General features: G+C 39.8%; 1 protein-coding gene across 11 annotated transcripts in view; it reads left to right on the top strand.

Annotated features, from left to right (window-relative positions):
- The first annotated feature begins 581 nt into the window (after positions 1-581).
- LOC143434297 (uncharacterized) overlaps positions 582-14,143 on the top strand; it is a 118,191-nt gene continuing 104,629 nt past the window's right edge. For all 11 annotated transcript variants that reach the window (XR_013103695.1, XR_013103693.1, XR_013103688.1 and 8 more), the window contains exon 1: positions 582-841. Coding sequence is in view for 2 of the 11 variants with exons in the window: in XM_076912613.1 (XP_076768728.1) it covers positions 779-841 (63 nt within the window). In the remaining 9 variants the exon portion in view is untranslated. The remainder of the gene's footprint in view (positions 842-14,143) is intronic.

Consider the following 14,143-nt stretch of genomic DNA (forward strand, 5'->3'; position numbering starts at 1 on the left):
TGGAACAGAAATGGATCATTTAGTCCATTATGGTCCATAGTAACATTTTAATTTTAATGATTTTTGATATAATCACTTGTGCAAACTTTGTTTTGATATTCAATTTGAAGTCTTATTGTCTTTGATAAATTTCATTAATTAACTTTGTTCTTCAATTTATATACTAAAGGCTTTGAAACATAGAGAATTAATTGTATCACTCTATTTTACGATGATGATGTATGTGTGTTCACATGTGCATATGTATGTTAATTATTTCTACTGGACAAATAAGTGCCATGGTCAGACTTCCCACTTTATTAGTATATACTAACAATTCTAAATGATTTAGCAGTTTCTTATGTATATGTCTTCAGATTTTTTTTTTTACTTTACCTTCTGAGTTTTAAACTTCATTTATGAAAAACTTTGACCTGATGAAGAATTTAATGCAGATCAATCTGCTGGCCACTCACTGTACCATGCCTGAAGAAATGGAAGGAGTAGTGATTAGATCTCCACAGACACCAATCAATAGCAGCTTTATCTCTTGCCTAAAGTAGGACTTTGAAATTTCTCATTAGCATTTAGACATAGTCAATAGTAGGGTCCACAAGTCAACATTAGGAAGCAACACAGAAGCCTGGAGGGCAAAGGCCCTGGGATTCTCAGAGTTCATCCTGTTGATGACAGGACCTGGTAGAGAGATGGAAAATGGAAAGGCAAGCAGCCTCCCTGCTTACTTCTTCTAGGAAGAGGCTAAAGGGAAGGTCAGGCAGGAAGCCTGAGGTGGAACTACATGATGTCTGTGTCACTGCAGCTGAGAGACTCAGGCTTCAAACTGGACAGCAGCTCTGCTCAGGTACGTTATTTCTTGGTGTCCAAAGTTGGTGGATTGAGGCTTTCTTTTTCCTGATTTCTGAGAGGGTGGGCAAGTTTAAATGGGATTTTTATGCTGCCTGCAGAGGTCAGGGCTTTCAGATTTTCTCCCACTGTGATGGGACACATTCTGCACAGTTTCAGGAACTTTGTGTGAGCTGTGTTGATCAGGTGAGGAGCATCTCTACTCAAAAAAGCATGAAATTTGCATGTCCGCTTACCAAATTCAGACAATGAAATCCATGATGTTTTTCAAAACCCCTATAGCCACCTGAAAGGCAGTCTATTGCTGGCATAGTCATTCAACTGTTAATAGTGAGGCTGGATTTGGATTTGGGTGGATCAAACTGTGGGACAGTGTTGTACTAATCCTCACTGCAAATTCAAAACCTGAACAAGAAGCAAGAGGCAAGAACTGCCATGATGGTAGACAAAATGCATGTTCAAAAGTTTCCCTCCTCCCTCTCTTCCTTTCTTTTTTCTCTGTTCCTTTGAAAAGAAAGGGAGGAAGAGAAAGAGGATAGGGAAGAGGAGGATAGAAAGAGAAAGAAAGACTGAGAGAGGGAGAGAGGGAGAGAGAGAGGGAGAGAGAAGGAAAGAGAGGGAGGGAGAGAGGGAGGGAGAGAGAGAGAGAGAGAGAGAGAGAGAGAGAGAGAGAGAGAGAGAGAGAGAGAGAGAGACCTTGATGGTGGCCAGAGTTTTCTGACCCAGAGTTCAGTAACTCAAATTTGTGGGCAACTTTGCCATAGAACCCAGAAACACCTGCTCACCACTGGGTGGCTCCCATAGACTGTCAGAATCTCAGTCCTTTCAAGTAGAGATGAAACCAGACAGGAGTGTGGCTTTCTGGAGGGATGGTCTCTCTTGTTTGCTGGACTTGAGTGTGAGAGCTGGGTGGGAGGAATCATCCACCTTTTTGTAAGCATGGCTTCCTTTGTGGATTCCCAGAATAGAACAGTTCAGAGCCTAGGGTATGAAGCCTAGTTTTGTTTGCTGGGGAAGGAACAGAGCCTTCTGGCTGACTGCTGAAGTGTTCAGACTCAGTCTTCAAAGTGGAAAAGTTAGGATTTGAGATCTTATCCTTCTTTTTGAAGTTCAGTTTCTTGAATTAAAAGTACCTTTGAGATCTGAGAAAACCCCAAACCAAAGTAATACTAACAGGAACCTAGCAAGTTTTATCCTTGATACACCCCCCCCCCCTTATATTTTATAAATAGAGCTTGGGATAGAAAAACCAGACATGAAGAGGAAAATCATGCGCTAGTTCAGACTTACCATCTGTCATTATTTCCAAAGACAGGTCCTGTCCTTGGAGACAGTCTCTTGTCCACTGATCCGTAGAAGAAGTTGATAAGTGGTGGGCTGTGAAGAATACTTCCATCCCTCCCTACCTCCACACATTCCCTTTTCTGTTTCTTCTTCTTTCCCTTGCTTTTTGCTATGTAGTCAAAGCTGGCCTCGAACTTGAAATCCTCCTGCCACAAATCATCCTTCAGGATTCTGGGATCATAGGCATAGAGTGCCATGTGGCATTTCTTATACCTTCCTTTATGTCCATGACCTGTTACAGACCACACCCAGCCTTTCCGGGATCACAGAGTATGTCTGAGTAGGTATACCTAGCTGGAGATGTACTCCATGGTCAAAGCTGGTAGGACTGCTTTCTACTTCAGAGTTCTTTTCTCCACAGGCAGCAGGCCAGTGGTATAGCTAATTGATCAGGTAGTTTTACAGTGGATAGGATCAAAGAGCCAGGACTGGAGGGTGGGTTCTAACAGCAGGATGTCATAAACTCTTTAATCTCAGGTTTTTCTTTCTCCCACCCTCTGGCCTCTTAAGAGTATTCTCTTCACTACTGTGTTCTTCAGGTAGGCTCCCAGCTGCAGGGCAGCTTTTGGAGGCTCAGAAGCTATTGGAAGCTGCTTGCTCACAGTCTGAGCCCAGATTTGGAAAGAGCCAGGAGCATTAATGTATCCCCAAATGTGACCTTTATTCTTTCACACAGTGAACAGCTGAGCCCCCACCCACCACACACTGGAGCTCTTGGTAGTCTGGCTTGACTAGTAGCATAATTGACAGTGATTCCTGCTTGGCCACCTGAACGACACAGAATTTCTCCATCAGCAGGAGCCTTTGTGGGGGCATGAGGAAACATTAGTAGGCAATGATGGCTATTTTTGGTTGTCAACTGATTATAACTAGAATTTAGCTAAAATTCAAGTGGATGGGTATACCTGTGAGGGACTCATTCTTAATTAAATCAGTTGAAGTGGGAAGACCCATTTTTTTAACTTTATTTTTATAAATTATTTTATTTATTTATATTCAAGTTATTGCTCTCAGTTATTTCTCTCCTTCCCTTGGTTCCCCCACCCACAATTCTTCATCATATTCCTCCCCCTTGCTTCCCACAGTGTTTTCCTGCCCCCCATTAGGCCTCCCCCTCCTTGGGGCCTCAAGTCTGTTCAGGATTACGTGCATCTTCTCCCACTGAAGCGAGACCAGGCTCTTCTCTGCTACATATGTGCCAGGGGCCTTGGACAGGCGTGTGCATGCTCCTGGTTGATGGCTCAGTCTTTAGGAGCTCCCTGGGCTCTGGGCTAGTTGACTCAGCTGGTCTTCCTATGGGGTCACTCTCCCTTTCAGCTTCCTCAATCCTTCCCCTAATTCAACCACAGGGGTCCCTGACTTCAGTCCAATGGTTGGGTATAAGTAAGTATCTGCTTCTGTCTCAGTCAGCTGCTGCTAGGGGTTCTCAGAGGACAGTCATGCCAGGCTCCTGTCTGTAAGCACATCATAGCATAATAGTGTCAGGCCTTGGTGCCTCCCCTTGAGGTGGATCCCAAGTTGAGCCAGCCCTCAGACCTCCTTTCCTTCAGTCTCTTCTCCATTTTTGTCCCTGCAGTTTCTTTAGACAGGAACAATTCTGGGTCAGGAATTTTGACTATGGGTTAGTAACCCTGTCCCTCCACTTTGAGGCCCTGTCTGTCTACTGGAGGTGGAGGAGTTCCTTTTTCCCAATGTTAGGCATTTTGGGTAAGGTCATCCCCAATGGGTCCTGAGTGTTTCACCTCCCAGGTCTCTGGTGCTTTCTAGAGGGTCCCCCCAACCCCCACTCCCCGAGGCTGCTTATTTACATTCATTCTCTTGGACTTCTGGGCTTCTCTCCTGTCTCTTCCCCCCAGATCTGATCCTGTTCCCCCTTTCCCCTCCCCCTCCCTTCTCCCACCCAGGTCCCTCTCTCCCTCTGCGTCCTGTGATTATTTACTTCCCCTCTCTAAGTGGGATTGAAGTCTGCTCGCTTGGGCATTTCTGCTTGTTATACTTCTTCTCATCTATAGGTTGTGTCCTAGGCATTCTGTACTCTTGGGCTAATATACACTTATCAGTGAGTACCATTCATGCCCTTTTGGGTCTGACTCACCTCACTCAGGATGGTATTTTCTAGTTCCATCCATTTGCTTGCTAAATTCATGATGTCAATTTTAATAGCTGAATAGTATTCCATTGTATGAATGAACAACATTTTTTTTTTATCCATTCTTCAGTTGAGGGACATCTGGGTTGTTTCCAACTTCTGGCTATTACCAATAAGCCTGCTATGAACATGATGGAGCATGTATCCTTATCGTATGGTGGGTATATGCCCAAGAGTGGTATAGCTGGGGGGAAAACCCATTTTAATCTGAATATTTTAAGATGAGAATATACACCTTTAATCCAGCGGTAGGAAGAGTCCAGAGGTACACCTTTAATCTTTTAAGGTAGGAAGAGTCATTTTTAATCTGGACCATACCTTCTGGTGGTAGCCTATGTAACGTCATGGAAGAAGGATGCTTTTGTTTTTTACCTGGCACTCTCACTAGCAAATTCATTCTCACTGGCATTAGAGCCTACTTCTTTGGGATTCTGGCATATACTGAAGACTAGCTGAGACATCCATCCTCATGGACTGAATGACTAATGGATTCTTTGAGCTTCTATTGGTTGACAGCTATTGCTGAACTATCTGGATCACAGCCTGCTAGTGGAATTTATTAGAATGGCTAACAGGCTGTGATCCAGATGGTTCAATATATATATTTATTCATTTTATCAGGTCTATTCTAGAGAACCCTGATTAGTACATCAGCTAAGGGTCACACACTGGCAATTTGGGTGTCATTTCCTCTGATTTACCATTGCTACTAGAGAATGAACTACCTACCTGCTTGTTGGGTGATTTTTTTTTTGTCTGTCTTCAGCTCTAGTTTCTCTCCTGGGGGGAAGACGATGCATTCACTCACCACTATTCTATTCAGCAGCACACCTGCTGTGTATGTGACTATCCAGAGCTATGTAGCTCTGAGGATATTACTATACAACACTTAGGCACAGTGAGGAAGGCTCAGGATGGCCTTTAGATACTTCCCATTTGGATGGTATCTGTTGAGGATCAGGCATGGACCGTAAATGGTTTACAGCCAGTGTTCCATTTAATATGTCCCATAATGTTGCCAGAAGGATATTATCATAGTCTTTGAAAAATTAACAAGTGATGCATACCTACGATGAGGAGGAGACAGACTTTGAAACCACATCTTTGTGAATCTAAAGCAGCCAATTGTTTTCAACTCTGCTTTCCTTTGTAAGTGCTCATTATTCAAAAATAGATTTTTGAATCGTTAGAAAGACAAGGTTTATGGTTTCTGGGCTGCACAGACTTTATAGCAGCAGTTAGAGTTCAGGGTTTTCATTTTCCCTTAACTTTTTCTCTCACTGGTGGGAATGATGATGGAGAGTTCAGAATATTAATAGGTGATGCAATTTTGCTTGGGATTATTGTTGTGAAAACTGGAAACTCCTTAGAAGAAAGTGGGAACCCTCATAGCTCAAATATCTGGAAATGGCTGTCTGGGGTTCTTGCTTCAGAGTGTGTGCTCTGAATATCTGTAGGTGACGCGAATGTACTCATTCCTGGCTTGGTACTTGATCTCTGATCCCATTCATTGGTTCTCTCTGATGCTTACACACACCCTTGCATGGCTGGGTGGTGTGTCTGGTCATGAGCAGATTAAAAAAAATATTTTCTTAGGCAAATATTTATGAAAAGTTCAGATTAGCAGTACCCAATCTTTGCTCCTTGTTTTTGTGCTATTGTAGTGTGCCCGATTGTATCGTACTTCAAGGACATAGAATGAGTGGTGGAACTATTTCTTCTTAAGGAAATATTTCTGAAAATCTTACATAATTGGGTGAATTTGAAGGGCAGAGCATCTTAGTAAGGAAGCAGAAATTCAAATTCAGAGTTGGCACCGACGGGTAGTACAAACCTGCCTGAGGTTGAGGGCTTTATGTGACTCCGGAAGATACAAGGAGGACACCGGAAGATGAATGTGGGGGTCCCAGGAGGATGCTCGGAAGGCCAGGATTCGGAACTTGAATTGGAAGGCAGTGGCTTCATAGTGAAGTGCGCCAGGTCATTTTGACTTCTAAAATGTAAAGCTGGAGATAATGATAGGGTAGGTGGAGGGCTGTTTATTTGCTTATTTATTACATCCTATTGCAAGCCTTGTGCCCTCGGGACAAATACTAAAAAGAAATGTCCTACATGGGGACTCATGCAGTGATAATGCCAATGCTCTCATTTCCGTAAATAAATGGGTTTTCTTCCGAGACTTATTCAGCTAGTTTATTGAGTGCTCTGAATCGGGTGTGTGTGGGGCTAGTAATTTTATTTTTCATTTGTTTTTTCCTTATTCTCATCTTGATTTGTACTCACTCTAGTTTTTTTTTTTTTTCTCCGCCCTTATGTTTCATAATATCTCGGGCAGATTCACACTATTCTAATTACTTTCAGTGTTTGGAAAAACATCTAATGCATGCCAATTTATGCTTTATGAAAACGTTAACTTTGTCCTATGTGACTGTTCCCTGCATCCAAATTTCTACACCAGGAGACCATCAGCACGCTGAAGAAACTCCTTTTTTTCTTCCCCTCCTTTTTTTCTTCCCCTCCTCTCTTCCTCCATCTTCTCCAGCCAGATTTTTGCATGAACAGGAGCTAGAAAGGAAAAAGGAAGTCAGCTTGGCCAAATTCTTCTCTCACAGCTGGCGGCGCTCTGGGCCTCTTGGGATGACTGAAAGAGGAGCACCACATTGGAGCAGCACTTTGGGAAATGTATAACAACCAACACTTTGAAAACTGTGTGTGCATATTACAGTCCTAACAATATTAAAAGCTAAATCTGGCAATATAACTCAGTGGTACAATGTTTGCCTAACAAAGTTGAAGCTATAGGTTCAACATCCAGCACTACAAAAACAAACCAAATAAAGTCCAAACTGTGTCATTATTTCTTTCAGTTTCCTCTCTGTTGCAGTGACAATCATCAAAACTAAAATGACTCAGTGGAGGAAAGGCTTTATTCCAGGTTATAGTCTGTCCTTGAAGGAAGTCAGGGCTGGAACTCAAGAATGAATTAGAAACGGAAACCATGGAGATATTTTATCTGCTGGTTTATAAGCTTATGTGAACTTACAGTCCATGCCATGATTACCTGCCCAGGGATTGGTACCAGCCACACTGGCCTGGGCTCTCCCGTGTCAATTAACAAGCAAGATAATCCTCCACTAACATGCCAACAAGCCAATCTAGTTTGAGAAGACTTCAAGATCCTTTCTCATATGACTCCAGGCTGTGTCACTTTGACTGTTAAAACTACCTGGGATGTTATTTTAATATTTATTTGAAAATTTACCATAATGTGATTTTATTGATTTAAATGACAAGTATTAAAATAAATACACACTATACCATAAATACAAATATAGCTGATTGTTTCTCAACATTCTCCAAACTCGTGTGTAGCCGGCTTGTATTTCTAATAACAAGCATTGTGGTGGTATAAGTGTTGTTGACATTTTAATTTATGTTAACACAACAGAAGTGAAACATTGAAGACATATCTTGGGAACTTACTCATTAATTAATGACATGAGTGGATTATGTGTTGAGACAGATAATAGTTTTGAACAATAGAAAGATTATTTTCTCAATTTTTGGGGTCATTCACAACATGACAGCTTTACATATACTTGTACATTGGTCTGTGCTATTAGCATTTTCTCACCTATAAACCACAGTTCAGCCATCTTTTTTTTTTTTTTTTTTAAACAAGGAGCCAAATACATACACACTTTGTGGCTTTATGGGTTCTGTTTTGAGTCTTTAGTTCTGCAGTTAGGCTATGGGAAGTATTATATTTCTAAGTAAGACTATGTTTTGCTGACACCTGATGTAGATAGTCAGTAAAGCTCTAAGTGGAGATTTGATCTGTTGTATATGTCAGGCTTCATGGTACAAATACTCTCACCATGGTTGGTTGCAAGGTGCTAATATGGTGTCACAGAAGACAGATTTGGTGAAGTAGTGTGCCTAATACTCTTTGTGCCAGAAATAATACTTAGAGAACTGCTATGGTTTGAAGGCTCAGGTGATGAAGGATTGCTTGCTAGCTCCTGAGTTTTGACAAAGTGATTGTATCTTGAGGCTTTTAACTTTATCAATCATTCACAAATTGGTAGCTGAATGGACTATTAGGAGGCAGTGCCTGGATAGAGAAGAGTAGTCCCAGTCAGCTTTAACTGTTAACATGACACAGCCTAGAATCACTTGAGAAGAGAGTCTCAATTGAGAGAATGCTCAGGACAGATTGTCCTGTGGACATGTCTGTGGGGATTATATTGTTAATTGATATTGGAGGGCTTGGACCACTGTGGGAGGCATCCTTCCCTGGCACGTGGTCCTGGATGGTATTAAAAAAATTTAGATAAGCATGAGGCTGTGTGCAAGGCAGCAAGCAGCATTCTTGCATGGGTCTTGTTGTTTCTTTCTGGTGAGTTTCTGGGTCAGAGATGATGTTGCATGGCATGATGAGGTCTGCCTTCAAGTCCTGCCTTGATTTCTGTCAGCGGTTGACTATAGCCTATTAAAAGAAATAAATACTTTCCTCCCTTAAGTTGCTTTTGGCAAGAGCTCTTAAATACCATCTATCTATCTATCTATCTATCTATCTGTCTGTCTGTCTATCTATCTATCTATCTATCTATGTATCTATCTATGTCTATCCATGTATCTATGTATCTATCTATGTATCTATGTATCTATATGTATGTATGTATCTATCTATCTATCTAACATATCATTTATTTTTATCATAGCAAGAGAAATCAAACTAGAATAAAGATATACCTTGTCTCCTCTTAAATGACTTTCTACCTCTTGGCTACCAGCAGCTGTACTTGGGCTCTTAGCTACCTCTGAGGTAGTAAAATCTCATTTGAATTCCCACTGTCACTATAGGGTTAAATATTTCATAAAAGACTAGTAAAATTACTGAATTTTAAATGCCAATTTTGCTTGAGCAAAAGAAAAGTTAATTCCCCAGACCTATGTTTTAGATGAAGGGAGGGTGGGACTATTGGTTTTACTGTAGTTCACAGACATAGGGAACGTCCCCCAGCCTTGTAGATATTTGCTACAGCTCTTAAGTGTAATCAGCCTAATTGTGCTTTCAAACCAGACACCAAAAAGTCAAAATCCAAACAAAGTTTTATTAAACTAGTTTTCATATTGCCCATCATTTTTTATAAGATGTTTTAGGAAATAGAACTGTCATAAACTTCCTAGCAATATACTGTTGTTAAAGACAAGTTGTACCAATAGCATCCATGAATAGCAGGGCTACACACTGTGTAACTCCATCTGGTTCCCTTCCTTAGAGAGAGCTGATGAAGCCCAGGTGAATCTGACCCAATCCTTGAGAGTTACAATGTTCTGATAGTGCCTTATAATATGTATAAAAACAGAAGGCACTGCCCTAACTGTAATTAGTCAGTCATGAAAGGACCAGACTTGTACATATTCCAGGGAATTAGAAAGTTGGACACAGATTTTGGCTAAGAAATGACAAGTGTAGACTCAGCTGGAAATCCACATTTTAGCACATGTCAAATAAAGCAAGCCAGTCTGCAGGAATACATATTTTTTATATTCTTCCAGAAGAAACTGCTTGTTGACCAAAACAAAACAACAAAACACAAATACAAATAAAAAACAAAACAACAAAACAAAAATACAAATAAAAAACAAAACAACAAAACAAAAATACAAACAAAACAAAAGAAAACAAAAACCAACATAAAGCAAACAAGACTGTGCTACAGTGACTGCTTATGCCAAGAGAGTCTGAGCTATTAGGGGTCATGACATTAAACTTCGTTTTGTGACTTAAGAATTTAATACTATACATTTATCTACTTAAAAATCAATGTCACCACTTCTTAGAAAAAGTTCTTTTTTAATGGAAGAATTAATATATGAATTTAGACATATTCATTGTTGTCATTTTGGAATGTAGTACTGTAAATGTCAAGTCAAGTTCTTGAAACTTTAAAAACATACCTAGAGTCCATTCTTAGCAAAACGGTAAAATTGAAAAAGAACACTGAAACCTAAGAAGTCAGCAATCCAGCCATCTTCTTTCTTTTATAAATTTCAATCCCTTTTCTTTTTTCTTTTCTCTTTCTTTCTTTTTTCCCTCTCTTTCTTTCTTTCTTTCTTTCTTTCTTTCTTTCTTTTTCTTTCTTCTTTCCTTCTTTCTTTTTTTATTTCTGGTGGTAGTTTATTGCCTCCTATTTATCCTGAGCTTGCCTCTAAGTCACAACCTCCTGTCTCCTTTCCCTGATAATTTAGATTATAGCTATGTGCTACCATGCCGGGCTCTATGCATTTAGTTTTCATTAAAGAAAATAAATAAAAGTAGACTCAACTCTTGGACAAATTTTATATATTTGTTGAAAATTATTTTAGAAAATGCCTCAAATTTATTTTGATTTTTTAACCTTTTCTCTCTGTTATAAATACTCATGTAAGATATTTATCTGCAAATAGACACTTGTCTTATGTCTTAGTCACTGTTCTATTGCTGTGAAGAGACATCATGACCAGGAAAATCTTATAAAAGAAAGTATTTAACTGGAGCTTGCTTAGTGCATTATCATCATCATGGCTCATGGCAAGCATGGCAGCATGCAGGCAGTCACTGGAGCAGTAACTGAGAGGTACATCCTGATCCATAGTGAGAGAGGAGGAGAATGACACTGGGCCTTGCTGAATACACTTCCACCAACAAGGCCACGGCTCTCAATCCTTCTAATCCTATCAAACAGTTCCACTCCCTAATGACTAAGCATTTGGATACATGAGCCATTGGGAGCCATTACTATTCAAACTATCAGAACATCAAAACTCATTACTGATTTTAAATAGAAATAAAATATTAACATGAGAATTTGTTCAAGTTTGACTCATTTATCTGACTGTATTTGTTTGTTTATGCAGAGGAAGGGTCTGATTGAGTCTCTGATGTGTAATGAGCCCAAGCAGTTCCAGGTTAACCAAGAATTGAGACTCAGACTCCATCTCCACAGCGCCATAATGAATGACCAGTTACTAGCACCACAAAGATAGAGTGCCAGTAGGACATTAAGAGTGGGCTAAATCTGTAACTGACTGTGAACAATCAGTTGAGATAACTTATTACATTCAGACTAGTCCTGCTTCTCTCTGCTATTTTTTGAAAAAAATGCTATTTTTATGTCAATAACTCAGGATTTATAGGGGAAACACAAGTTATAGTTCAGAAAAATGTAGGTTTAAGGGCAAAGGGACAAACTGAGGCTTCTAACTGGTACTCATCTTCTTCCTCGTGGTCCCCATGGCTCACCCTACTTCCCCTTTGACTTCCGTAGCTGGGCCCATTCTTCTATTGCTCTTTAGGATTATGATTGGGCCTTGTGTTTTAAGATGGTTGCTATCATACACTAAAAGGAGAAACAGCTCTGTTAAAATGTTATCCCTTCAGGATCAGCATCAACCTGTACATCAGCCTGCATCATTGATTGGAGCCATGTGATAGGAGCCAAAAGAGAAGGCGATGGCTAAGGAAGTTCCATTCTACTAGGAGGACGCCTGAGACAGAATAGTCAACAACCCTTCCCTCGGCCTCCTCTACCCAACAGGCCTTTAACTGGTAGCTCTGCTACCAGTTTTTAATAAATTTTGCTAATTTCAATTTGGAAAAAAAGAGAGCAGGTTATAAGGAATTAGATAAATTGGGATTTAAAATGTAGTTACAGAGGCTGGAGAGATGCCTCAGTGGTGAAGAGCACTTGTAGTTCTTTCAGAGAACCCAGGCTCAATTCCTAGCACCCACATGGTGGTTTACAATCGTCCATAACTTCAGTGCTAGGGATAGGAATCTTTCTTCTGACCTCTGTGAGCATCGGACCTGAGTGTATTGCATATATATATATATATATATATATATATATATATATATATATATATATCATGACCAGGAAAATCATATAAAAGAAAGTATTTAACTGGGGCTTGCTTAGTTTGCTTAGTATATATATATATATATATATATATATATATATATATATATATATCATGACCAGGAAAATCATATAAAAGAAAGTATTTAACTGGGGCTTGCTTAGTTTGCTTAGTGTATTATTATTATGGCTCATGGCAGGCATGGCAGCATGATATATATATATATATATATATATATATATATATATATATATTTCATGCACATAAAATAAGATAAATAATTCTATGCAAATCAAAACAGCCTTGAGGGTCCTTTTGGTCTATGCTGGTGCCTGAGCAGACCTAGGGCACCAGCTCTGCAACCAATCCCAGAACCTCCCCCAGAGGAGGTGGGACTCCCAGGAGCTCTAACACACCCAGGAACATAGGATCATAGGATCACAGGATCTCAGGAGCTTGGTCACACCAGGATTTCAGGATCCCAGAAGCAGTCTGACTCCTAGGAGCTCTTACCCAGGATCTCAGGATCACAGGATCACAGGATCACAGAGACAGCTGTACTCTAAGGAGTTCTGACACAAGCAAGAGAACAGGAGAAACAGGTTCCAATCAGAAACAGTGAGAGTAAGGAAGCACTAGAGATAACCAGATGGCGAAAGGCAAGTGCAAGAACATAAGCAACAGAAACCAAGGTTACTTGGCATCATCAGAACCTAGTTCTCCCACCATAGCAAGTCCTGAATACCCCATAACACTGGAAAATCAAGATTAGGATTTAAAATCACTTCTAATGATGATGATAGAGGACTTTAAGAAGGACATAAATAACACTCTCAAAGAAATACAGGAGAGCACAGGTAAACAGGTAGAAGCTCTGAAAAAGGAAACACAAAAATTCCTTAAAGAATTACAAGAAAACAAAATCAAACAGGTGAAGGAATTGAACAAAACCATTCAGGACATAAAAATGGAAGTAGAAACAATAAAAAAAATCACAAAGGGTGACTACCCTGAAGATGGAAAACTTAAGAAAGAGATCAGGAGTCATAGATTCGAGCATCACCAACAGAATGCAAGAAATAGAAGAGAGAATCTCAGGTGCAGAAGATACCATAGAAAACATTGACACAACTGTCAAAGAAAATGCAAAATGCAAAAAGCTCCTAACCAAAATATCCAGGAAATTCAGGACACAATGAGAAGACTAAACCTAAGAGACCAAAGATTCCCAACTAAAAGGGCTAGTAAATATCTTCAGCAAAATTATAGAATACTTCCCTAACCTAAAGAAAGAGATGCCCATAAACATACAAGAATCTTACAGAACTCCAAATAGACTAGATCAGAACAGAAATTCCTCCTGTCACATAATAATCAAAACACCAAATGCACAAAACAAAGAAAGAATATTAAAAACAGTAAGGTAAAAAGGTAAAGTAACTTATAAAGGCAGACCTAACAGAATTACACCAGACTTCTCACCAGAGACTTTAAAAGCCAGAAGATCCTGGACTGATATTATACAGACCTTAAGAGAACAAAAATGCCAGCCCAGGCTACTATACCCAGCAAAACTCTCAATTACCATAGATGGAGAAACCAAGATATTCCAGGACAAAACCAAATTTGCACAACACCTTTCCACAAATTCAGCACTACAAAGGACAACAAAGGGAAACTACCAACGCAAGGAGGGAAATTATACCCTAAAAAAGCAAGAAAGTAATCTTCTTCCAACAAATCCAAAAGAAGATAGCCACACAAACATAACTACACCTCTAATAACAAAAATAACAGGAAGCAGCAAACACTTCTCCTTAATATCTTTTAACGTCAATGTACTCAATCCCCCAATAAAAAGACATAGACTAACAGACTGGATACATAAACAGGACCCAG

The sequence above is a fragment of the Arvicanthis niloticus genome, chromosome 14 (genome assembly GCF_011762505.2).
Source record: "Arvicanthis niloticus isolate mArvNil1 chromosome 14, mArvNil1.pat.X, whole genome shotgun sequence".
NCBI classification, from domain to species: domain Eukaryota; kingdom Metazoa; phylum Chordata; class Mammalia; order Rodentia; family Muridae; genus Arvicanthis; species Arvicanthis niloticus.